The sequence below is a fragment of the Vidua chalybeata genome, chromosome 3 (assembly GCF_026979565.1).
Source record: "Vidua chalybeata isolate OUT-0048 chromosome 3, bVidCha1 merged haplotype, whole genome shotgun sequence".
Lineage (NCBI taxonomy): Eukaryota > Metazoa > Chordata > Aves > Passeriformes > Viduidae > Vidua > Vidua chalybeata.
In genome coordinates this window covers 109,747,867-109,772,720 of record NC_071532.1, presented here as the reverse complement: position 1 = coordinate 109,772,720, position 24,854 = coordinate 109,747,867, and the positions used below count along the sequence as shown (strand labels likewise).

General features: G+C 42.0%; 1 protein-coding gene across 1 annotated transcript in view; it reads left to right on the top strand.

Moving 5' to 3' along the window:
- PKHD1 (PKHD1 ciliary IPT domain containing fibrocystin/polyductin) overlaps positions 1-24,854 on the top strand; it is a 238,092-nt gene that overhangs the window by 79,714 nt on the left and 133,524 nt on the right. The window contains exon 36 of the mRNA XM_053938363.1: positions 9,966-10,178. Coding sequence (XP_053794338.1) covers positions 9,966-10,178 — 213 coding nt within the window. The remainder of the gene's footprint in view (positions 1-9,965; positions 10,179-24,854) is intronic.

The following is a 24,854-nucleotide window of genomic DNA, read 5'->3' as shown; positions in this document are numbered from 1 at the left end:
TCATGAGAACATTTTCAAAACTGATTGAACTTGCTCAGTCTAGGCTTAGATGTTTTCAAGAATTGCTACATCACTCCCATTTAAAAGCAAAATTAAAAATCAACTGAGATTTTAAGATTAAAAAAAGGTGAAACACTTTGGTACAATCCTTTTCCCCAGTGAAATTTCTAAATCTGTGACTCAAGATTATTCTTAACATCATTGTGATTATGCCATACTTTAGAGGAGACAGGTCAGAACACCAGATTTCTTTTGGCTCCAAATCTGGATGAAGATTTTGGGGCTCAGTCACTGACTTTGTAAAGAATTGGGACGAAATATTAGAGCAGAAACCCTCTGAGCTTTGGACCTATTCAAAGACTCATTTGATCTATGAGTCAGCCCTCATGAAGCTACTGGAGCTCTGATTGAATTTAATGAAGTCTGGAGTAGTATCTTTATGGCTTTGGCTCATCTGACATTCAAATCATTCCTCTTCTTTATCGTCTTTTCCAAGAAGCCTGGTTTATAAAGTCAATTCAGTTAGAAAAGCAGCATTAGAATATTCTAGATGCAATTATTTTCTCCATTGTTACATGCCAAACAGAGGAATAAAACATTTTAGAATTATAACCTGCAGGATTTTTTTTGTCTGAGCTTTGTGAAGTTGCCTGTTGCATCCACTGCCACTACCATAAGTTCTCTGGCTGTGTAGCCTTGGTTAGATTTGGAATCAAGACATGATGAGATCTACTCTGAAATGAGGCTGAGATTTATCTTTCCTTACTTTCCCTTTTTTAAGCTGTCCAGCTCAGGGGAGTTGTTTAGGCTCCTGTATTGATAGAAAAACACATCAACAAAGACCTGTTCATCTTAGGAATTATAGACACCCATCTCAAACTGAACCACAGGTGATCCCTCAGAGCAGCAACTACCAACCCCATGAGCACATCAAATAATCAACCACTTTCCCCAGGTGCAAGATGGGCATGGCAGTAAACCCCTAACCCCTAAGGTAGGTGTCAATATGTGCTTCGATTAAAACATCCCATTCCTATTTTACCTGAAGAGCTTTTCTTAGCTGGAGCTGGAGAAAGGGATTAAATTGTAGTTCTGCTCCCTTTGGCTTTCATGACTCAGCATCAGGCTGGCTGTGTACTCTTAAGCTGAAAATACAAGGTTTTGTGGATGGAAAAATGATGTAACATTTTACTGCTGCTACACTGCCCATTTTCTGGTGCTGTATCCAGCAAATCCAACACATGTTTACAGGCCCATTTCTTGAAATTCCCCTCTTTTTAAGACACCATGAGGACTTCGAATACTGGCCCTGTGTTGTCCCCTTTTGATGATTTCAACATTGCAGGAATTATTTAAAGAGTGTTAGTACAAGAACATCAACTTAACCTGTAGCCTTAAACTGACCCTTCTTTGGCCATATTAACATATAGCCCCAAACATATAGAGGTTCTGGGAATGACCAGACTGTCTGGGCAGAAGATCTGGACATCAAAACAATAGAAAAATAGGATTAGGCAGCTGGATTCTTCTCACTGCCACGAGGGCTCAGCAGTTTCTCCCTCCTCCTCAACAAGCAGAGCATGGATATCGAGAGTGGAAAGTTTAATAGTCAGGCTGTGAAACAGCTCAGACAAAACTGATTGGGGAAGAGATACAAGATAGACAGACTGTAGATAATTCTGTATGTTCAGCAGATTGCAGTTATTTTTGTAATCCCAGCATCACAAGCATGGAAATATTTATGATAACCTAGGACAGATGGAAATTTCCTTTGCACAGGGTTTACACTGGAGGAACTTTGTATTTGATGGGTTGATACCTCAGACATGTGTTATTGCCTTTGTCTGAAATTATAGTGGTCTAGGGAGGTCTGGAGAAAAAAAAAAAAAAGAAGCTGTCTGGTCTTTCAGGAGTCCCTTGGAGATGAATTTTGGGGTGACACTCCCAGTTACACTGCAGTGGAATTGAAGATCCCCAACTGGGCAGTTGCTCTTGCAAAGGCAGTTTTGAAGTGGCCACTCTTGCAAGCATAAGGGAGAAGATTGCTTTGATCCTTGTACTGGAAAAGACTCATTTTCACTTAAAGAATCATTTCGGTTGAAAAAGACCTCAAAGATCATGGAGTCCAACCTTTGACCAAATACCACCATGTCAACTAGACCAGAGCACTGAGTGCCACGTGCAGTTTTTCTTTGATTCTCTGATTTTGTAAATATTTTGAATTTCTTGTAATCCATGCTTTGATCAGACTTTGGCCAGAATGGATCCTGTGAGTAAATCCAGGAGTGGGGAAAACAAAGATATTGATTTTGCTTGTCTTTTCCTCCTCTTTGATGCTATTAGCAACAAGCATCAAATATCCACTGATACACCAACTTCAGTAGTTGTCAAATAAACTGTGCTTCAGTCGCTGCTGAGAAAGATTGGGCTTTAATTCATTGAAAGAAGGAAAGAAGTTTCCCTCTGTTTTCTTCTATGGCATCAACCAATCCATAAACTCATTTTTAAATCCCTTGTGAATTGGCACAGTTGGAACCTGTTCCTGTCAGGGTGTTTTCTGTGCCCTTTTGATCAATCCATTTGGGATAAGCATTGTGATCCTTTTTTTTTTTTTTTTTTTTTTTTTTTAGGCAGTTTCCAGTTCATATTTTCTTTTTTTAATCAGGCAGAGACATTACAATTAAAATACCATAAAAGTGATTCTGGCAGTATTGCAATAAGCATGTTTTTTAATTAAAGAAAGAACATGGGATGTACAAATAGTACCAGCTAATGGGAAATTTCATCCAATGTATTTTTTAATTGAGATTTAAAAAGAAGAAAAGTCAGCTCTATTTCTTTCTGTCACTGTGTGATATTTTCCTACATTGTTACGGTGAGCCTTCAATAATTAGTCTCAGAGCTTTAGAATCCTTTCTGTTTTCATGAAAAACTGTGAAAGGCATCGGTTCTTTATTTTTCAGTACATTTTTCTGCAGGGATTCAGTGTTACCCAGTAGAGTGCAACTCACAGATGTGGGCATTCCTGGAGGAAGGTTTTTAAGGCCCTGAATCAGTGCAGTTTAAGTTGTGGGTATTTTCAGGTCCTCCCCCAGCTGCAAACCCTGGTTCATGTTTGGGTGTGAACTGCAGGTTTCCTTTGCCATCATGTTTCATATGGCTTACTGGATGGACATTGGGCTCCCAGGACTCCCACTTGCCAATTAAATTGATTTGCTGCAACTTCAGCAGCTCTTGAGACTCCTGTGGGATGTTTCACAGTGAGCAGATCTGTGGAAGCTAATCCTGGCCAAGGAACTGAACACAGCTTTGGCAGAGACCGAGCAGAAACCCTGGGCAGCACCATCTCGTTCCTCTAATCACTGTCATGGAAAGAGGGAATCACAGAACCACAGAATGGTTTGGGGTGGAATGGACCCTAAATCTCATCCCATCCCACCCCCTGCCATGGGCAAGGACACCTTCCACTATCCCAGGCTGCTGCAAGCCCCGTCCAGCCTGGCCTTGGACACTTCCATGGATCCAGGGGCAGTCACAGCTTCTCTGGGCAGCCTGTGTCAGGACCTCACCACCCTCACAGGGAAGAACTTCCAAATGTGCACTCTGTCTCCTGGGAACTTGAAACGACAGCCCAAGGACCTTTGTTTTCATCACACCTCTCTGGGTGGTGTTTACCTGATGCCTTCACAAGGCTCACTTGGAAGTTTCTCAATTAGATCCCAGATGACGTCAGATGTGCTAGAAGACACCCTGGAGTGTCTGCACCTCTTCCCCACCAAGTCATCTCTCCTCTTCCCAACCCATCCAGGTGTTGTTAAGTATCTCAGAGGCCCCTTAAGAGCTGAAGAAATAGAAAGATTTCTTTGAAGGAGGTACATCTATGGCAGCATCTTCTGGGATGCTGATTGGAATTGCCTTTTACTTTTCTCCTGAGCTCTAAGGGAAGTGCCTGATCAGTTTCCAAGGGAGCACGTGCCATCTGAACAGATGGCTGTGAGCACAGCAAGCCAAAAACAAAGGCTTGTCAGGCTGGGGAAATGAATTCTGTCTGAGAGTAGTGAAGCAGCTGCTGATTCCTCTCCCAGGGATGGATTAAGGCATCCATCCAACAAAATGCTGGAACACAAGCTTAACTTTTGAGTGTATTAGTGATGTCCTGATGGAAATACACAGGCATTTGAATTCAGAACTAATCTGGGATCTGTACCTGTGTGCTATGAATATGGAGGAACATTTTGAGGGAGGTGCAGGATGAATTTTGGACTCTTGGTTTGAGCAGCTTTTTGTACAGGGCCAGTATAACAAAATTCCCCTTTGCATCTTATTCAGCCATAGTCCCAGCTGCAAACAACTTTCGTGGTTCATTGGAATGTCCTGTGAGCATGTCAAGAGGGTGCAGGTGACAGATCCATGAAATAATTAATTGTATTTTCTAAATCTCATGAACTTTGTATTTTTCTTTCTGTGTGCAGCAAGATTTTGGTTGCTTTGGGTTTTTTTTTTCCCTGCTTGGAGGCCCTACCAGGGAGACCCTTGGAGCAGAAGAATGAGCAGTAAGGGGGCTGCCAGCACACTACTGCCTTGTGGTTACACAGATCAATAAAGCCATTCCAGCTCTGGCAGTGGTATCCTTCTGTTTGCCACTCAGGGATGCTGGCCAGGAATAGAACTTCTGGTCCCAAGCGTGTCTCATGGGGAATTCTGTGGCTTTGTCATGAAACACCAAGTGAGAGGAGCTGGTAAGAGCAAGCTGAAGGCTGTGGGGCTGAGTTACTCCTGGTCATGGAGCAACCAGAGCAGTTCTCCCCTGCACTGTGATGGGAAGAGGTAGTCCAGGTGAAGGGCTAAGATTTCAGTCTGTAAATCCCCTTCCATGTTGAGGAAGTTTCCTGCTAGATGAAGGTTATGACACAGCAGTGATATGTAAGACCATTTTGTTGATACTCTTCTACCACTTGATTATTAAAAAAAGATGTATTGAGACTATCCAGGACTCTTGTAGTTTGCTGGCTTTAACACTGTATTCAACCTTACATAAATAAGTAGAATTAAATAAAATATGAAGTAGAACTGAATAGCTGAAGGTGAACTAAATATAAATATGTTACTTTTATCCCAGATCCCTAATGAGCCATTCATTAGGAAAAATATTGTATATTGACAGTGAATGCAAAGTGTGGTCTCAAAAATGTCTCCATGCAAAAGGTGTACTTTGGAATGGGGACTTTGCTTCCCTCCAATTTCAGAAAATCTCTAAACCATTCTATGTCACAACCTAAATGAAAAATAGTAACATTGCTTTTATTTATTATAAGAATATCAGGTTTAGAATTTTTCTTTATTTAAAATGAGGTTTTTGAAGAGGAATATAAAATGCTTTGTCTGCAAATGTGGATCTTCTTGACAGAGGCAAGGAGAAACTCCCCACACCAGTCTGCCCAATCTTCTACTTTTTTTCTTTTTTTTTTTTTTTTTTTTTTTTTTGGTTTTGGTTTTGGTTTTGGTTTTTTTTTTAGCAGAAGTGCACAATGCAGGCTCTTTTCATAGTTAATGTTTTGGATACCTGGGCTGCGGCATTGCATGAGTGAGTCCAGGACACCTGACAGAGAGAATTGTTAATACATTACCTTTCCAAATCCTTTATTTTTGAGCATGTCCTCCACCATTTCCCAGGGACTTCAGGAGGTAAATCTCTTTTCACAAAATGAGTAGTGTTGTAATTAATTATTTTTTCAGCAGATTAAACCTCCCACCTTATTATTAGGATTGTTTTCTTTAATATATCTTTTTTTTTTTTAATTATTTGTTCTGGCTGCTTCTCCCCTCCTGTGGGACATATGGAGTTGCCTTGTTGTTTTTATTCTTTCTTTTCCTCCTCTTTTTTCCCCTTTAGTAAAGACAGATAAAGAAAGATTTCTTTTCTGTTTGTGCAGAGGTGGAGGCTAATTGCTGGGTTAATTGAGAAGAATGGTGCTTCTGATGTTCTCACAAAGTATCAAATAGCCTCAACATATTTCTCCCCTCTCTCCCTCACTCCACCTAAAGAGACCCATTGAATTTACACATTACTGTACAGAAGTGATTATGGGCTTAATTGTATTTATTTTGCTTGGTGGGGAGGCCATCATAACAGTGGTTGATTGATTTTTATAAAATCACCCTCAAGGTCATGTGTAGGACTTTGCTTTCCTGTGCAGCCATAACAAACAATTTGAGGGTCACAGCCAAAGGCTCCGTTGAGCAATATTCCTGCTTTCTGCTCTCAGAGAAGGGGTCAAGTGCAATAAAAGAAGGAAGCATAACTTTTATTTTCTTTAAAAAAAAAGGAGAAGACAACCTTGTAAAGCAGCAGCTGTATATTTATTCTGACCCAACAGAAACCACAGAGGTGTAGAGGGACAGTATGCAATTTTTGGACAGAAGAATTTGGACGTTTGGCCATAGTTTGTTTTACATATTGACTTGATAAATGGTTAAATGAGTCCTTCCTAGTGTTTTCTGTTCTGCAGTGCTGCTCTTCTTTTATCCTTAGCAGCTGAACTTTACTTTTCCACTGTGTTTTCTCCCAAAGACCGAGCACCATTTGGATTTGTCCTGGCAGGTTTTCAGAAGCTTTGCAAAGATCCAGGGGACAACAGCACTGTGGAGTGACCATGAGTGTAGCTGATCTGCCCCTTTTCCAGGGTTAAATTTTGTGTCTGACTGATGCTTCTAAGGGAAAGCAAAAGAGTCACATACAGCAAATCCCACAATCATAGAATGGTTTAGTTGGAAGGAACCTTAAAAACCATCTTGTTCCAACCTCCCTGCTGTGGACAGGAAAGCTTAAATGAGACCAGGTTGCTTAAAGCCTCTTCCAAGCTGGCCTTCAACACCTCCAGGGACAGGGCAGCCACAGCTTCTCTGGGCAACCTGTTCTAATTCTTCACCACTCTCACAGGGAAGAATTTCTTCCTAAAATAAGGGCTTCTGGTGTTCAAGTTGCACCAGAGGAGGTTTAAATTGGATATCAGGAAGAATTTCTTTACTGAAAGGGGGGGCCAGGAATGTAACAGACTTCTCAGGGCAGTGGTTGACTCAGCATCCCTGGAAGTGTTCAAAAAATACGTGGACCTGATGCTTGGAGACATGGTTTAGTGGTGGATTTGGCAGTGCTGAGTTAATGGTTGGACTCTGTGATCTTAGAGGTATTTCCCAGCCTCAGTAACTCTGATTTCCCTCTGGAAGGGTCAAACTTGCATGCCAGGTGTGCACAGCTCCTGCTAGAATTCCCGCTGCTGCTGGGATGAGGTGGGACTATTGCTCCTACTTGCACCCAGAACAGTTAGCAGCATCCAAGCTTCTCAGACACTCAGAAATCCACAAAAGATATGGAAAATCTTTGATCAGCAGCTTGAAAATTTTGAATGGGCAATATGTGACTGAAACTTCGGAAATCTTTTTTGAGACAGAATTGTGATTTTGCAATTGAAGGATAGGACAACAGTCTACCAGCCCTCCTGGTTCAGTGATACAGCATGGCAGCAATTAAAATACTCATTAAAAATTGTATGAAGAGAAGTGGAAACAGAAATGACTGTATTTGACTGAGAATAGAGCATAGGAAGTCAATAAAGACCTTAGGGAAGATGCCTTTTTTAATGTTAGGAGTGAAATAAATCACAGTGATTTACAGTTCCATTTACAGATTGTGGTGATAAAGTTATTAACACTGTTGCTATAAAGCAAAAGTATTTAATAAATATTTCTGTTCTCAGTATGGGAAGAAACAGGATGGTAAATTATATCATTAGAGGAAGATGGACCAGCAGTCCATTTATTGCCAAATAATGCTAATAGAATGAAAACATTAAATATTCTTTCAGAATGCTCATTCTTTAAATCGACAGGTCCAGTCTCATTCAAGAGCTTTAAATCTGCTGCTGGAGTCAGATATCTGGTGTTGTTTTACACGAAACAAGCTGAAATTTGTTCTGGTTCTTCACAATCCATGCGGTGTAATTTGCAAAGACTCTATATAAAGGCTCAATACTAATACATTTGTACATAGAAAAGTATGTCTAGGGAAAGAGACAATTTACACATAGGAGATTTGGTGTTTTTGAGAGCAAACCTGTGGTTCCCAGTGGTTATAAGCAAGAAAATGTGAGATTTATCTCTTTCTTCTATTAGGCATATTCTGTAAAAAATTATGTGAAAAATTGGAAAGCAATGAAATCTGAAAAGAAAATATTTAATGGGTAGTCCCTATTCAAATACTATTTTTTATAAGCCTAAGAAATGAGGACTAAGTCATAAGACTTTCTTATAAGCTCAAGAAATCATTGAAACAAGGAAAGCCTCTCCATGTGAGAATAAAAAAGGGAATCAAGATAAGCAGAATATAAGCAATGGTGAGCAATGATCAAGATAGTACTTGATCTGTTTTTTATATTAGAATTTCTCTCTCTTTTTTTTTTCTTTAGTCTAAATACTGCAATTAACACAAATGTCTGATCTCCCTTTTTCTTGCTAAGATTTGGCAGTGTTATCATGAAATCATGGAATGGGAATGGTTTGGGTTGGAAGGGATCGTAAAGATCATCTGATCATCTGGTTCCACCCCCTGCCACCGGCACAGACACTTTCCACTATCCCAGGTTGTTCCAAGCCCCATCCAGCTTGGTCTTTAGCACTTCCAGAGTTGGGCAGCCACAGCTTCTCTGGGCAACCTGGGCCAGGGCCTCCCCACCCTCACAGGGAAGAATTTGTGAGGCAGGAGAGCCAGCTGGGTGGTAGACAGAGAGATCACCATTAAAAACTGCTTCCACCAGCAGCAAACTGGCTGTGTGATGAGCTGGTACAGTTACCAGCTACTTCACACAAAGGGAGCAGGGTAGGCCCTTTGTAAGAGGTGTGAAGCTTCCAGACTTTGGGAATTTCCCTACTCTTTCCTGGGAAACGTGGCTTGACCTAGGAAGGCACATCCCATGTGCAGTGTGACAAAATGAATGAGGGTCCACATCCATTGTACAGAAAGTGACAGCGTCCTTCACAGGAGAGGAAATACAAAATAGATAATGGAATGAACCATCCTGAGGTGACAGACTGGGATTTTCAGCTCATGAGAGGCAAGAACAAGGGAGGCACTTGACAGAGCTGAAGAGCTTGAGTCAAATAAAATGGGATGGAAATGGTTTTTCATGCACTATGCATTTAACCCACAGAATTCATTGCTTCAAGAAGTTATTGAGACCAAATATCACAAAGATTCCAAGGACCAGTTCTTTATTACTGGCAAATCTTATCCAGTTATACTAATAGTCAGTAGGAGGAAAATGTTGGCAAGGAGTTGAAACCTTATGCTTTGAGGTGAAGCTAACCTCTAATTAGGGATTAAATGAGGTTTTTATGGGATGGGGAGATCAACCCACATCCAGCTAAGATGGAGATGTGTTTTGAACTGTATTTGAAAGCATCTGGTTTTGAACAGCAGCTGGAAGAGTTTGCAGGATTAAATCAACCACTGATCTAAACAAGTTGCTACATATGTTTGAAAGCAGTTTTCCTCTCCCCTCTGCCAGTCACAAGTAGTTTGTAATCTAAAAAGTAACATAATACAAATTAAGTAGGAACATCCCTTTTCAACATGAAGTGACTTAGTTGGTTAAAATTGGGTCTTTCCAAACACAGCTTCCTTTAACTGTGGTTAGAGAGTCTGCCCAGGCTGACTGGCCTTACTCAAGCCTAGAAATCCAGGTTGTTGTAGAATTAAAAAATGGACTGGATTAATTGGGTCTTTAAAGGGTTGATAAATCCATAGGGAGAAATAAAGAGCAAGGTGGAAATTTCACAGAATGCAATAACATTTTAGCCTTTAATTTTGCTGCAAACCCCTTTGTTTACCTACCTCTTACAGTTCCTTTGACTATGAGAGAATGACTGACTGAATATATGATTGCATTTTGTTCTTCTCTTGTCTTCAGGTGGAAAAGTCCTGTTTACTGGACCAGGACCTGTAGAACTGCATGCTCATTACATCCTGGTGTCTGATGGAGGAGAGCTCCAGGTGGGATCCCCTGAGGCCCCTTTCCATCACAAAGCACACATCTATCTCTACGGAAGCCTCCACTCTCCACCATTATTTCCATATGGAGTCAAATTCCTGGCAGTGAGGAATGGGACCCTTTCCATTCATGGTGAGTACATTTCTTTTGTTGTCAAAAGCAAAGGATAAATGAATAACAGAAAACAAAACAAAGAAAACACACACACAAAAAAAAAAGGTTTTGGAAGAAAAATAAATTGACAAAACTTAGGTCATGATTCTCATGGAATCATAGGATGGGTTGTGTTGGAACACCATCTTATTCCAACAGCCATTCCCTGGGCAGGGACACTTCCCACTAGACCAGACTGCTCTAAGCCCCATCCAGCTTGGCCTTGGACACTTCCAGGGATCCAGGGGCAGCCACAGCTTCTCTGGGCAACCTGTGCCAGGGCCTCCCCACCCTCACAGAGAACAATTCCTTCCCAGATTCCCATCTAACTCTGTCCTCTGGCAGTGGAAGCCATTCTCTGTGTCCTGTCCCTCCACCCCATGTCCCAAGTCCCTCTGCAGCTCTCCTGGAGCCCCTTTAGGCCCTGGAAGGGGCTCTCAGGTCTCCCTGGATCCTTCTGTTCTCCAGGGGAACACCCCCAGCTCTCCCAACCTGTCTCCAGAGCAGAGGGGCTCCAGCCCTCAGAAGATCTTCATGGCCCCTTCTGGACCCATTCCAGCAACCCTACCCCATTCTTATATTGTGGCATAGGAGAATTTAGATATGGAGCTTGTCTTGTAGTCTATGAAATATGGGTATAAAATGGCCATTTCTTGCTGCTGGAGTTTGGACAATTCAAATCCAAACTTGATTCAGAACACTGGTGCACGTTTCTCTTCTTCTCTACTGGGCTATTTTTAAAAGCTCTATGTCTCATAGAGAAGGAGAAAAAAAAAGAAAAAGAAAAACCATCTGACTGTCTCATCTCCCTTCCTCCTGTTCCTGTGTGCCAACCTTCCTGTTGGAGGGAGTTCATACCCTCCAGCAGGTCTTGAACTTCCACCCTGTGCCCTACAGGAGGAAATGTTGCTGTCTGAGCACAGAAACACGTGGCTTTTGGACAAAAATGATGCCAGGCACCAAGGGTACCATCGGAACACAGGCAAGGAGTGAGTTGGGCCTCTGTGCCATCATCCTGCCAGCTCACAGGAGCTGAGCAAGGCTGGGAGAGGTTGGGTTTGGAGGGGAGTCAGTGAACAGATGCTTTTCTGAATCAGGAGAGATGATCAGGGGCTGAGGAAGGAGCTCCTGGCAGGGACAGGAGAGGTGGGGCTGCACCTCAGCACCATGTCAGGTGCTCTTGACCCCTTCATTGAGACACAGCAAGGCTCAATTATTTACTGCCTGTAAAAGGCTTCAATAACTTCAGTGAAGTGGCTTTGCAGAGCGTTTCTACCCCATTTCCTGGAGGGTCTCTGTGAAGGAGGGCTATTAGAGCATCTTGGCTGAATCGACTGTCTGTTACTGGCCATTGAGTTTCACACAGTTATCCCAGCCCTGAGCTCAGTAATTCCCGACAGATTAAAGCTTGCCTTCCAGAAAGGCTTGGTCTTTGAGGACGTCAAGGGAGACAAAAACCAGCGTTTTCCTTAGAGGCTTTTTCCAGGGGATTAATTTGGTTAATCATCCATTTTTTCTTTCTTTTTAAAGAAAAGTATTGAGATTTGAATTTGCCTCATAGCAGCTTTTGCTGCTTCACTTTCTGTGTCTTCTGCCACTTTAAAATGTCCTTCTATTCTTAGTTTGACCCCTGTAAGCCAGGATTTTGTCCTTAGATTGTCAGCACTTTACAGCATGAGCCTTCACTTTTCCATGCTTTTTGTTTTCTAGCAAAAAAACCAGTAGCAACTCTTGGCAGCTGTGCCTCCTGTGCTGCTTCTGCCTTCCATTCCAAGCCTGTATCAACTCTGCCTTGGTGACTCCATCACCCAACTGAAGACAAAAACTGAAGACAAACAGGGCAAAGCACATTTTGCAGTCTTACCTTGAAAATGTGATGGAGGGAAGTAAACCCAGGCTTCCACATTAGTACCTTTGAGTCTATTCTCAATGATAATTTATCCATTTAACTCAGTGCCATAGTTCTCAGGAAAATGAGGATGAGGTCTGCAATCTAAGTATTACCTGGATAGAGATATAAAAAGTCAAAAGTGGCTTGACCCTTAGTGGAAAAAAACTCTTGGTTTCAATTCTTCATAAATTATTGGATTATTGAAAGGCTTGTATGTTAAGGGATGTTAAAGACTATCTAGTCCACCCCCATTCCATGGGCAGGGATGCCTTCCACTATCCCAGGTTGCTCAGGGTCCCATCCAAACTGTCCTTGGACACTTCCAGGGATCCACGGCAGCCACAGCTTCTCTGGGCAACCTGTGCCAGGGCCTCACCACCCTCACAGAGAAGAAATTCTTCCCAATATCCCATCTAAGTCTGCCCTCTGTAAGTTTGAAACCATTCCCTGGTCCTGTCCCTCCAGGCCCTTGTCCCAAGTCCCTCTCCAGCTCTCCTGGAGCCATTTTAGGCACTGGAAAGGGGTCTGAGGTCTCCCTGATCCTTCTCTTCTTCAGGCTGAACAATGTCAACTCTTATTCTATTATTATTATTCAAAACCAAATCATATTCAAGAAGTCATAACAATTTCTTATTCAACAGATCCAGAGTAGCTACGAAGTCTTTTTTAAGCTCTGCAGCACACACAGCCCCAGTGCATGGCTGCAATTATTGTTCATTCAAACCATGTAATCTGCAATTTAACATAGAAGCAGTAGAAGCCTGCTAGAAAACATGACAGAAAGTAGTGGGGTTTTTTACTGGGCTAATATTGCTTACACGGAAAAAAAAAAATCTGCTGTTCTGTCTTCAATTTAGCATCAGTCTGGTGGTCTGTGGTATAGAACAAATTGTGGAGCATGACAGCCCCTTTCATATATATATATATATATATATATGTGAAAGAGGCTGACATGCTCTGCAATACACATTTGTGAGATACATTTATATACATGAATATATATGTTATCTCAGATCAAAATCACTAAATAAGCAGGTTTCCAAATTCTCGGCTGTCTTGGCAAAGACAGGACCGAGCACATTTTGATTCCTTTCCTCTTTCAGGCTGGGAACATTGGCGGATGCTCTGCAGCTCTGGTTGAGTTCAGATTGTTTAGTAAGCGCTGTCAGCTCCTCACTTTGATATGTTAATATGACTAAGGGTTTCCCACAATTCCCTCATGAGTGGCAGTCCTTTGCTCCGGTAGTTGTAGCAGACTGGGAAATTTCACTGTTGCCTTTGGCTTTAGCCAACTCCCCTGCCAGTCAGAGCGTGCCACCCATAAACTGCCTGTCAATCACCCGTCACTTTGAGAGGGGGTTTCAGCCAGCCAGGGCAACTCGACTTTTTGACAATGTAATTATGGCCCTTGCATCCGCAGTAGGGGCCTGAGCAGGGCTGAGAGAGTTTTATTGATTGTTCAGAAGGGAAATTTATCACTGTCTCCAGCTCCATTCGTGCTCTATTCCCTGAGAAACTCTCCTGACAAGCTTCAGGAGAGAAGTTCAGCGTGGTGGCCTTGGCTGTTCTTGTGCCTTTGTCCTTCCCAGGGAAACTGGAGACACCAGTGGATGCTGAGTGGGGGGAGGAACTGGGTGCAGAGTGGAGATGCTGCATCAAAGCAAAGAACACCCACCCTGTCCTTGTGGCAGCCTGATCGTGTGGTCCTAATGCTCTTACCACGGAATCCCAGAATGGTTTGGGTTGGAAGAGGCCTTAAAGATCATCCAGTCCCACCCCCTGCCATGGCCAGGGACATCTTCCACTACCTCAGGTTGCTCCAAGCCCTGTCCAACCTGGCCTTGGACACTTCCAAAGGGATCCAGGTTCAGCCACAGCTTCTCTGGGCAACCTGTGCCAGGGCCTCACTACCCTCACAGGGAGGAATTTCTTCCCAATATCCCAACTAAACCTACCCTCCTTCATCTTAAGACCATTTATTCTTGTCCTGTCCTTCCAGGCCCTTGTTTAAAGTCCTTCTCCAGCTCCCCTGGAGCCCCTTTAGGCACTGGGAGGGGCTCTGAGGTCTCCCTAGAGCCTTCTGTTCTCAAGGCTGAACACCCCCAGCTCTCCCGGCCTGCCTCCAGAGCAGAGATATTGCCACATACTGAAATATTTTAATTTTTTTTTATTATTTATTTTCAGCAGTCCTGTGTAGGTGACCTTGTTATTCCATTGTGTCCCCATGAAACAGATTGTGACTCTTTCCAAAAAAAGACCAGCATTCCTTTGTCAGGCATTTATCTAAAACTTTGTGTCAGCACTCTGCTGGGAAAGAATATGAGCTGTGAGCAACCTATTCTAGTGGAAGGTGTTCCTCCCATGGCAGGAGTTGGAACTGGATGATCTTTAAGGTCTCTTCCAACACAAAACCTTCTGTGATCCTGTGGTTCCATGAGCCTTTTCCCTGAATTTTGACTAATAATATGTATCCCCTCAGTTAGATGAAAGATGTTAACACTTCAGATTAAAAGCATGCTGCATTCACCTTGTCCAAACTATGAAAGGTGTGTGGTAAAGAAAAAACAATGTCCTGAGAGTTTTGGTTTAATAACTTACTTATTTATAATCAGGATAATTTAAACAGAGTTGTCAGTAGTCACTTCAGTGCTCTAAAATCATGGCCAGTCCTACTGCAAAGAATGTCCCTGCATTTGCAATGGAGAAAATTGCATTTTGACTTCTATCCCAGATTTCTCTGTAGCCAAAGCAATCTGATACTTTTTCAGGGTTAGCTCAGGAAAAAAAAAAAAAAAAGTATTTTTTATCAGTTAAACCAATTATTAATTTTAATTGCTTTTAATCAATAATAAAACACAAAATATTTGTGAGCTGTTCACTGTGCTCTACAAAGCCTGTGCATTCCTCCAGAGATCAAACATTTAATCAAATGCCTCTTGCTCTGCCTCCATTAGGCAGTGTTATGTATCTGTGCTGAGATTGAGATTAAGAGATCACAGACAACATGAGAGAATTTGTTCTGCTTTACTCATGTATTAAAAAGAAAAGCTTCCCAGGGGAAAAAAATAAGGGAAAAAAATCTGTAGCAGGGGGATTCAAGATAAGGTGCAGAGATCTGTTAGAGAAAAGATTTTTTTTTTACTCCACTGAAATGCATCTATTCAGTAAATGTTATTTTTCACTACCTAAACTTCCTGATTTCCTGAGCTTGCTTCCATAGGCTGGTTTTCCTTAGGTGCCAGCTATTCGGTGTGGGGGTTGCAGGAGTCTTTTTTCCTCCTGTGACAATGTTTTTCCTTTCCAAGACCTTGACTTTAACATGATGCATTAAAGCAGATGGCTCTGGAACAGAAGGCTGAGCTGCCTTGAATCCCCTCGTGTTCACCAGGGGTAAGAAACCGCACTTAGGCACTTCCCATGGAGTAACTAATGTACAATGACTTGTGCCTTCACTTTCTTATTCACAAATATAAGATGACCATTAGATTTTAAAGACCTAGCAGATGGGAAAAAAAAAAAAAAGAGAGTTGGGTTCAGGGCAAGCTGCTGTGTCTTTCACAGTTTGCCCTTCTTTCTAACAGAAATGCATCTATTATCTTTGATTTAAGCTTAAATCAGTTGATTTGTATTTTGGTGCTGATCTTACTGAGAAAAACATGATGCAAAGGGGACAGAGAGATGGAAACTAATATATATTATATAATAAAGATAAGTATAATATAGGTAGTAAAGATATTAATGCAATATAATACAATACACACTATATACTGGAAGAGAATAGAATAAAATAGGATAGAATAGAATATATAAATAGACCATAGCTAATATACCTATATATAATTACCTTGTGATTCCTGACAGGGTGCAGGTCTGTGGGTTGTTACAAATGTGGAGGCCTATTATATATTAAATAATTTCCTCCTTCAAACTTTCAAATATAACATCAAAATATTGCTTCCAATTCTGGACAAAACCCAGGTTATTGGCTGGAGGAAGAGAACACCCAGCAGCAAATTCAGAGTTGCTTTCCACCCTAGACAGGAGGAAGGCTGAGAAGTTTGGGCTTCCTGGGTAGGTGGTGGAGGTGTTCAAGAAAAAACTGGATGTGGCACTGGACGTGGCACTCAGTGCTCCTTTTTAGTTGACAAAGCAGGGATTGGTCACAGGTTGGACTCAGCCTCTCAGGTCTTTTCCAACCTGAGTTATTCTGTGATTCTGTGGAGTTTGGCAAATTGAGGGGCCTAGACCAAGCCCTGGCATTCCCCAGAGCTACAGGCTGAGCCAGGCAGGGACCCTCCCTTTGGGCTCACCCTCACTTTTCCTGGTGCTGAATTCTCCTCCATCACGTTTTGGAGACACGGGAAGCTGATCTTAGCCTGGCAATGGTTGTGCTGCCCCACATTCCCCCTCCTGCAGGGAGATATGCCCTGTCTCACTCCACAGCAGCATGGGAGATGGACTGGCAATCACACAAAGTGTCACCAGCTGTCTGCAGCTCCCTGCAGGATCCACTGTCTTTGGCTGCCACGGCTGGAGCTCTTTGTTTCTGGTCTAAAGACCTTTTCCTCTGTAGCATCTTTACTTGTGAGCTCGTTCTAGGTGTGGAGCATGGATTTTCGTTGATGCAGTGGCATTACAGGAATATCTTTCCCCTTGTTTTCAGGACTGATGTGACTTAGGAAAGTGACTGGGGGATCTCTGATTAAAGGGAATGCTTGGAAATTTGTGCATTTATGGGAAAGCATGAAGGGAAGGTACATTTTTTGCAATGTAAATTGTCAGAAAAGGACAACATTGAGAGTTTCTATAGATCTGTTTAATCACAAAGCCCTTCCCATCCTCAGTAAGATCCTAGAATGATGGAATGTGTTGGAAGGGTCCTTAAACCCATTTCATTCCAAACCCTGGCCATGGCAGGGATATTTTCCACTAGACCAGGCTGCTCCAAGCTCCATCCAACCTCACCTTGAACTTCCAAGAAAAGAACATGGTAATTCTTGCTTTCTCCAGAGTGCTGTTGAAAGATAGTCAGGTGGAAATGCTTTAAGTGAAAACTGCAGTTTCATGGACAGGAAACATTCAGCAGGACTAGGTTACTTTCAAGGATATCTCCCAGTGGAGAGCATAAAAGTTATTCAGTTTGTCCTCTTGTCCAGATGATGTCAGATTTTTTTATTTTTGCTCACTGAGAGAAGATTCAAGATCAGGTTGGACGGGGCTCTGAGCAACCTGATCCAGCTGGTGCTCCTGTTCCTTCAAGAGGAGGAGGGGAGCTGGACTAGATGACCTTTAAAGGTCCCCTCCAACCCAAACCATTCTCTGACTCTGATTCCAAACTATGATTTCAGCCCACCTAAAATACCCAGTGTTGTCCTGCTGCAGCTTCTTGTCAAAGAGCTGATAAACTCTTGGGTGTCCTAAGGGTTAATGAGCAGTTATAAATCAGAATCCCATCACCTTGGGATGGGAATGAAAAGCTCAGCAGTGGCTGTGGCAGGAAAGCTGCTCTGCATCTCCCCAGGAGCTGCCCACACACAGCAGTGAGTCCTGCAGGACTGCACAGGGATGGGAAGGCAGCTCCCAGTTCCAGGCAGAGATGTCTCTGTCTCTCTAAGATGTGCAGCAGGTGAAAAAAAAACCAAAAAAACCAAAAAAAACCCAAAACCCTAACAAACTACTCTCATTGCAAAATAAGCTAAAAACATACAAATTCTTATGGAATATATCTAGGACTGGAATTAACAGAGAGCAAAAATAGCTAGAAACATTCAAGTCCAGAGGGTTGACAGCTCACAGTTCAAGCAAATGTTTTTTTTAACACGTTTGAAAAGATAGGAAAGCAGCTTTCATTCTTCTTTTTTGATTCCCTTTTTGGCATTCTTTATGCCCAGTGACTGGACTAGTCACTGCAAGAGCTGAGGTAGCTGTGACACTTAAAAAAAAAATAAAATCCAGGTTCATAAAATATTGTTTCCTAGTCCTTAATTAGGGATCTGTCACTCAAAGATCCATTTGTCCATAGACAGCTGGAGCAGCACATCTATGTGCTAGCCTGACTAAAGAGGCTTTTTGGAAAAGATTTTCTATTCCTTTTAACTTGAAGAATTTAATCCATTATTATTTTTATGGTTTGTTTTATTAGGTGAAGCAACAGCAGCAAAATGTATTTGTCGTAGATCTAAAGATATATTTTTAAAAACTCATCTTTTTCCTGAAGCACCAGTTTCTAATGGCAGTACTGCCAGTTATCACTTTGACATTTGAAAATTTTAGGAATAGCCAAGCTAAGTTTGATTAGGAAGTGCATTTTGGGTCAGGAAAAGGGAACAATAATAAGGGATTATGACAATGGAGAGGAAGCTACGTTCCTAAGATAGTCTGACCCCAGAAATGCTGCAGTAAAGTGAGTTGTATTTTATTACCAGAGACAATCATAGAGTCATAGAATGGTTTGGGCTGGAAGAGACCTTAAAGGTCTTCTTGTTTCAACTCCCTGCCAGAGGTTTTTATATTCTTTAAAAAAAAAAAAGAAAACCAGTTATAGTCCACTGAATTATATTATTAACTTCTCTTGAAAAGTTCTATTTTTTTTTTTTTTTTTTTTTTTTTTTGTGAGAGTAGGAAAACAGTTTTTTTTTTTTTTTTCACTTTGTTCCTGGAAACTTAAAGCTTCTATTCCCATTTACACTAAAGATTTACAGTATAGCTACAACAGATTGACAAATTATCTGCAGTGTAATTTGTACATTCCCAGTAAGTAGATTTTGTGTCTGAGCCCTGCAGTTCTTGTAAATTCCTTTTGTGGAATAAAAGGATCTCATTACCTCAACTTTAAAATGCCAATAAACAGTGTGAAGGTGTAAAAGAGCTTTATAGTTTGTCAACACCCTAAGAAGCTTTGTGTTCACAACTGAGTTAATTAATTTCTGGTAAATAGAATCCAAAATTAGGTGCAGCAGGGTCCTGGGTGTCAGAGGAGAAGGGTTCAAACCCTGCTGACCTATGACAAAAAGGGGAAGTTTTTCAAAAACATTTAAACAACTTTTGGGAGAAAGACCAACAGAACTATGGCAGGCTTAGAACTGGAACCAGTTCTCTTAAAACCCATTAAAAGATCCAGTTTGTACCAACACTCCCATGTATAAAACCTATTCTCCAGCTCTGCCTGACTCTGGATGTGGCTCACACTGCTTGCTGTCAGGCTTAGTTAGGAGGTTCCCAGGGTGTCTAAAGTTAGGTAACAATGTGTACTGCAATAAGTCTTGTTTTCAGGTCAGGGACATCTGTTTTCCATAAAGGCACCTTGTCATCTTGTCATGTAGATTCTTAGATGCCCATAGATTTAAAGTGAAATTCATGTAAAAATGAAATAGAAATAGAAATGTATGAAAGCTGGAGATGACTCACAGAGCTGTGACCTCCTCTTTTGGTTTTGGTCTGCCTCTTGGACCAGAACAAATTATCTGCTTTTGAGTTCATCTGTTTAAACTGATTCAGTTTCCCTTTCCAGTGAGAAAGCATTCCAGTAGCTGCAGGAATCCTGCCACTGGAGTTTATACCTGAGGAGTGAGGAACAACTGAAAATTCCAACAAGTCTAAGTTGTTGGAATTGTTGGAAGAGTTCTTGGAAGAGTCGAAGTGTTGATTTTCAGATGTGTTGGATTGTTCCTAAGTGGAATACAGATTTCATTTTTGAGAAACTGGTCTGGCTCAGTGGAAACTCCCTTCCCAGCTTTATCCCCAGATTCCTGTGTTACCCCAAACAAGCCACTTAACCCTTTTTCATCTCCTCCACACCTTCCCTTGTGTACAATGAGATGAATAATTTTATCTTGTGGAGGGCTCAGCCATGTTTCCATGGCATAAAGAATCCAGCCATGGGCTCTTTATGAGTGCTGTAGTAGGACTTGTCTGTGTCCAGAGGAGAGATTCCCATTAGGTCTAGCCTTAAATATCAGCATGTGTGGAGTGCCTAACCCAAAAACATGGAATGGTTTGGACTGGAAAAGATCAAAAAGATCAAGTTCCACCCCCTCCAGCATGTTGGGCCCTGGTTTAATAGGAAAAAAAATAAATTAAAAATTAGGCACCTCCTTTGATGATCATTGTCAATCCAAGTTTCTCTTCTAGTGGAAGCTGGAACACATTTTAAAGCAGTGGGCAAGAGGTGATATTTTCTAAATGTGCAAAGAATGGGTAAAATTGTTACTTGAGTGCTTTGTAGATGGTCTGACAAATAGAGACTCTAAAGATATTTTGTCTGAAGCAAAATTCCCCACTGTGATGAGGAGTGGGATGTGGAGGTGCCTTTCTCAGCTGAGATCAATAGCACTGCTTTTTGGTCTCTTCCTCCCTCCCTCCCTTTCTGCTCTGGAGTGCAGATTGGCAGAGAAGCTGGACTTGTGCTTAGGGAGGGAATCAGTGATGAAGGGAGCCCAGGTCTGTGCATCCCGTCAGGTCCAAGGACACCTGTACCTTTTTAGGGACAGCCACAAGTGAGGGCAGACGGAGTTTCCAAGGCTCCTTGGCTACTCAGGTGTTTTCTGAGTCACTTTGGGTCAGTCCCCTGGTCTGAATGAGGGGACAGCTCTCCTGTGCCTGCAGTGGGGCAGAGAAACTCCTCTAGGTGATTCAGATTGTGTAGGATCCCCAGGAGCTCGTTTTCCGAGCTGATTACAGGACTTGTCTCCTGATCAATTTGCAGCGGTCTCTCTTTACTCTGTAGTAATACCTTTCAAACCCCTTTATTTCCAGTGTTTCAGTGTAGCAGCTTCAGCCTCCAAAGCTGAGTGACTAGAGATGAATATCAAACACCCAGTTAAAGTTTTCTGTGTACTTTGAGTCACTCACTGTACACCTGGAAGAGGAAATGATGCTCGTGTCTTTTGTAATCAAAAGATTGTAAATTACAGTCTATTTTTTTTTAAACCTACAATACACAGTACAATGCATGTTTTGCATTCTGTGGACTGATTTTCCTGTGACCCTGGAGATGTGTGCCCAGACACACCTTGCTGGTTTGCTCAGTTTTGATGTGACTTGGAGATAATTTCTGTAAATGTCAAATTCACATCTCCTGTTGAGCTACTTAGAATCATGGAATGGTTTGAGTTGGAAAGGACCTCAAAACTCATTTAATTCAAACCCCCTGCCATGGGCAGGGACACCTTCCACTATCCCAGGTTGCTCCAAGCCTTATCCGAGTTGGCCTTGGACAATTCCAGGGATCCAGGGGCAGCCACAGCTTCTCTGGGCAACCTGTGCCAGGGTCTGACCACCCTCTAACTTGGGAATTGCTTCCTAATATCCAATTTAAATGACTCCTCTCAAAGCTTTTTCGCCTTGTTCTATCAGTACCTATTGGTATCCGATCGCTACTTAGGACTGGGTAAAACCAGCTAGGTAAGTGACATATTATCCCACATTGATTTATGAATTTTTTTGTGTTAGAGGCCATAGGAAATTAAATCTACACTGTTTTTTTTCCCTCAAGAGTGGCTTTGTACACATCAGAATTATATAATTCTTAATAATTTTACCAGGTCCATAAAAGACTGCAGCTTCACATTATGCTTCTAACAGGAAGCATAACCAGAGTCCCGATGCCAAGATATTCCTGGTCTTAAGATTTGTGATTAATTAATTTGGAATTAATTTTCAAGTCCTTTGCATTTCTAGGCTGCACCATTCTTCTCTACTCCATATTTAAGGGTGTTCTGTTAAGTCATTTAGTAAAGAGTTCAATTCTTGTGTTGCCTGCAACAGCTTTTTGTGTCTGAAGGCCCTGTCCTGTACCTTTAACATGAAGTCACTTCTGCTTTAGATCTCAAGATGGGTTTTTTTCCAACTCGTGCTTAGTTAATTATTAAAAATGAGTTCAATAATTAAGGAGTTATACAGATTCATCTATTTTTCAGCATTTGGAGTGTTTCTGCTTGCAGTACATTTTGGGAGAAGAAATAATTTAAATACATCACAGCTGTTGGTCTTTTAAACATTTTCCCCTCAAACAGGTAATTTATTTACCTGTTGCACAGCCCAAACCCAGGCACCAAAGATTATTTTATGAACTTTGCATGTTTTAATCAAAATAGAGTTTCTTTTCAAGGGGAATATATTATAATTAGGGCCAAGAAGCCTCAGTTATGGTCCCTCATTGACCCCAGAAAGGTGTCACTGACCATATCTTGTATGCCACTTGTGCTGCTGGAAGTAGAGGAGATTCTGACCTGGAGATGTTGTATGTGGGAATATAAGTGGGAAGCAAGGAGATGGATAAATGTGGTGCTTAGGGACATGATTTGGTGGTAGACATGAAAGAGCTGAGTTAATGGCTGGACTTGATAGCCTCACAGGTCTTTTTTAATCTTAATGATTTTATGAGTCTATGAAAGTGGAACCTACTAGATTTGTTTGCTTGTTTGGTTTGGTTTTCCCTAACAAAAATATACTGAACTTATTGGAAAATGGAAGTTGATTTTGAACATGAAGAGAAATATCCCACCCCACCTAGATCATCAGGAAAAAAGGTACAACAAACTGTGGAATGGTAGACAGGTGGCTGAACACAGTAAGAGGTGAAAACAAGAAAAAGGAAATAAAGGAAATGGGGGAATGTTTGGGTGCCCTGAATATTCTTTTACAAGAAAAAAAATCCCAAACAATTGAGAACATTTTCCATAAAAATTTTTTGAGTCAGAGCTCGAAAGTGGAAAAAAGCCTGAAAAAAGCCTTTTCCATTGGAGCATGTTTTGAATGCAGAATGATGTTTCCCAGTCCTCAGTGACAGGAGTTGTTGCCCAGCAGTGCTGCTGTGGAGTGTGTGTGTGACAGATGAACTCCACAGGGGTCAGTTGTGTGTCTGGACACAGATGCATGAGAACACACATTAACACAGGCACACAAATCAACACCAGAAACAAAATGTCCAGAGCTGGAGAGAAATTGTGCAGTGCTCCACATGCAGATGGCTGCTGCCAGTCGTGGGCTTTTATGCCAGACCTAAAAATTCACAAGAATCGCTCAGTGGAAGGAGGTAAATTAATAAAGATGAAGAGAATGCTGCTGGTAAAAGAATGCACATAGGATGATATTAAGAGAGGTTTTATGAGCTGTATTGAGGATGAGGTCTTTAATATCTGGTGGAAGGTGGGTTTTGTCTACGTCTGCATTAGAAAACAGCGTGGCCCTATAGATGCAGAACTGCAGGGTGAATGATGTACGTGCTGAGGTTGCAAGGTCCACATGTCCTGGGGGCTACTACAGAGTCATTCCAGTCTGGTTCCACTGGCACCTACACTGTCCTATGTGTCCTACTGCATTTCAGCTTCTGCACTGGTTTCACAGAATCCCAGGATGGGTCAGGTTGGAAGGGACCCGAGTGGGTCACCTGATCCAACTTCCCTGCTCAAGCAGGGTCATCCCAGAGCACAGGGCACAGGGTTGTGTCCAGATAGTTCTGGAATAACTCCAGAGAGGGAGACTCCACAGCCTCTCTGGACAATCTGTTCAATGCTTGGTCACTGCACAGGAAAGAAGTTCTAAGAAGTTCTGTCCAGGTGGAACTCGCTGGGATCAGTTCCTGCCCGTTCCTCTGGTGCCATTGCTGGGTCCCTGGAGCAGAGCCTGGACCCTGCTCTGACCCTCCCTGCTCACAGGGACACCCAGGGCTGAGGGCCGCTCTCAGCTCTGTCTCCTCTGGAGGCTGAACAGCTCCAGCTCCCTCAGCCTCTCCTCCTAAGGGAGATGCTCCAGGCCCTTCATCATCTTCATCACTCTCCACTGGACCCACTCCAAGAGCTCCATGTCTCTCTGAGGAGCCCAGAATAGGATACAGAAAGCCAGATGCACCTCACAGGGCTGAGCTGAACAGCCAGAGATGTTTGATGCCTTCCAAAACAGTTTGTAATATGAACTGAAATACCTTAAATGAAGGATGTCTGGGAGATTTTCTTAACTGGAAGTTGAGAAATTTCAAGTTTGATTTAAGAAAATGCAATAATACCGAAGTGTTTCAGGTTTAGATGCCCATCACTGACACAAAGAACAGGTGATCATGTATACTTCAAAATAAAAGAGTATAAAGATTTGATTCTTCGGTGATTCTGTTGTGAATTTACTGTCTTGGAAGTGCTACTTCTTATTTCCATCTTCATTAAGGAAATAGTTGGGACACTAGAATATAAGTAATGAAGACACTGGAGTATAAGGAGCAAGCAAGTGAAACAGGATATGGACAGAGAAGTTTGCTTAAAATAATTTGAAAATGATTTATTGGATGCAACCTCTGCACTCAGTGATTTCTGCTATTATTACTTTCCTTCAGTACGACCAAGGAGGACAGTAACTTGCTGTGGGCTAAAGGTAAATGATGATCTATTGCAAGGGAGGGAAGGAAAAGTATTCTAAAGGTGGGTGTGTGAAACACACGCTCTCCCCTGATGGTGTTCATTGTGCTGGACCTCACTGGACCAATCTATTCCAGAGCCTGAGAGGGAAAAGGAAATGTCAAAAGTTAAAGCAAACTTAATTAAGTGAAGAAAGGAGGGTTATAGGGCAAGATTTTTCATTGCTGGGGCTTGTTATACCCGGATTTCATAGAATCATTGGATTATTGAATGGTTTTGGTTGGAAGGAACCTTAGAGACCATCTCATACCACCCCCCTGTGATCGACAGAGACACCTCCCTTTAGACCAGGTTACTCTGAGCCCTGTGCAACCCAACCCTGAACCAGGAGAATGCTACTTCTCTTTGTTTTTTAAG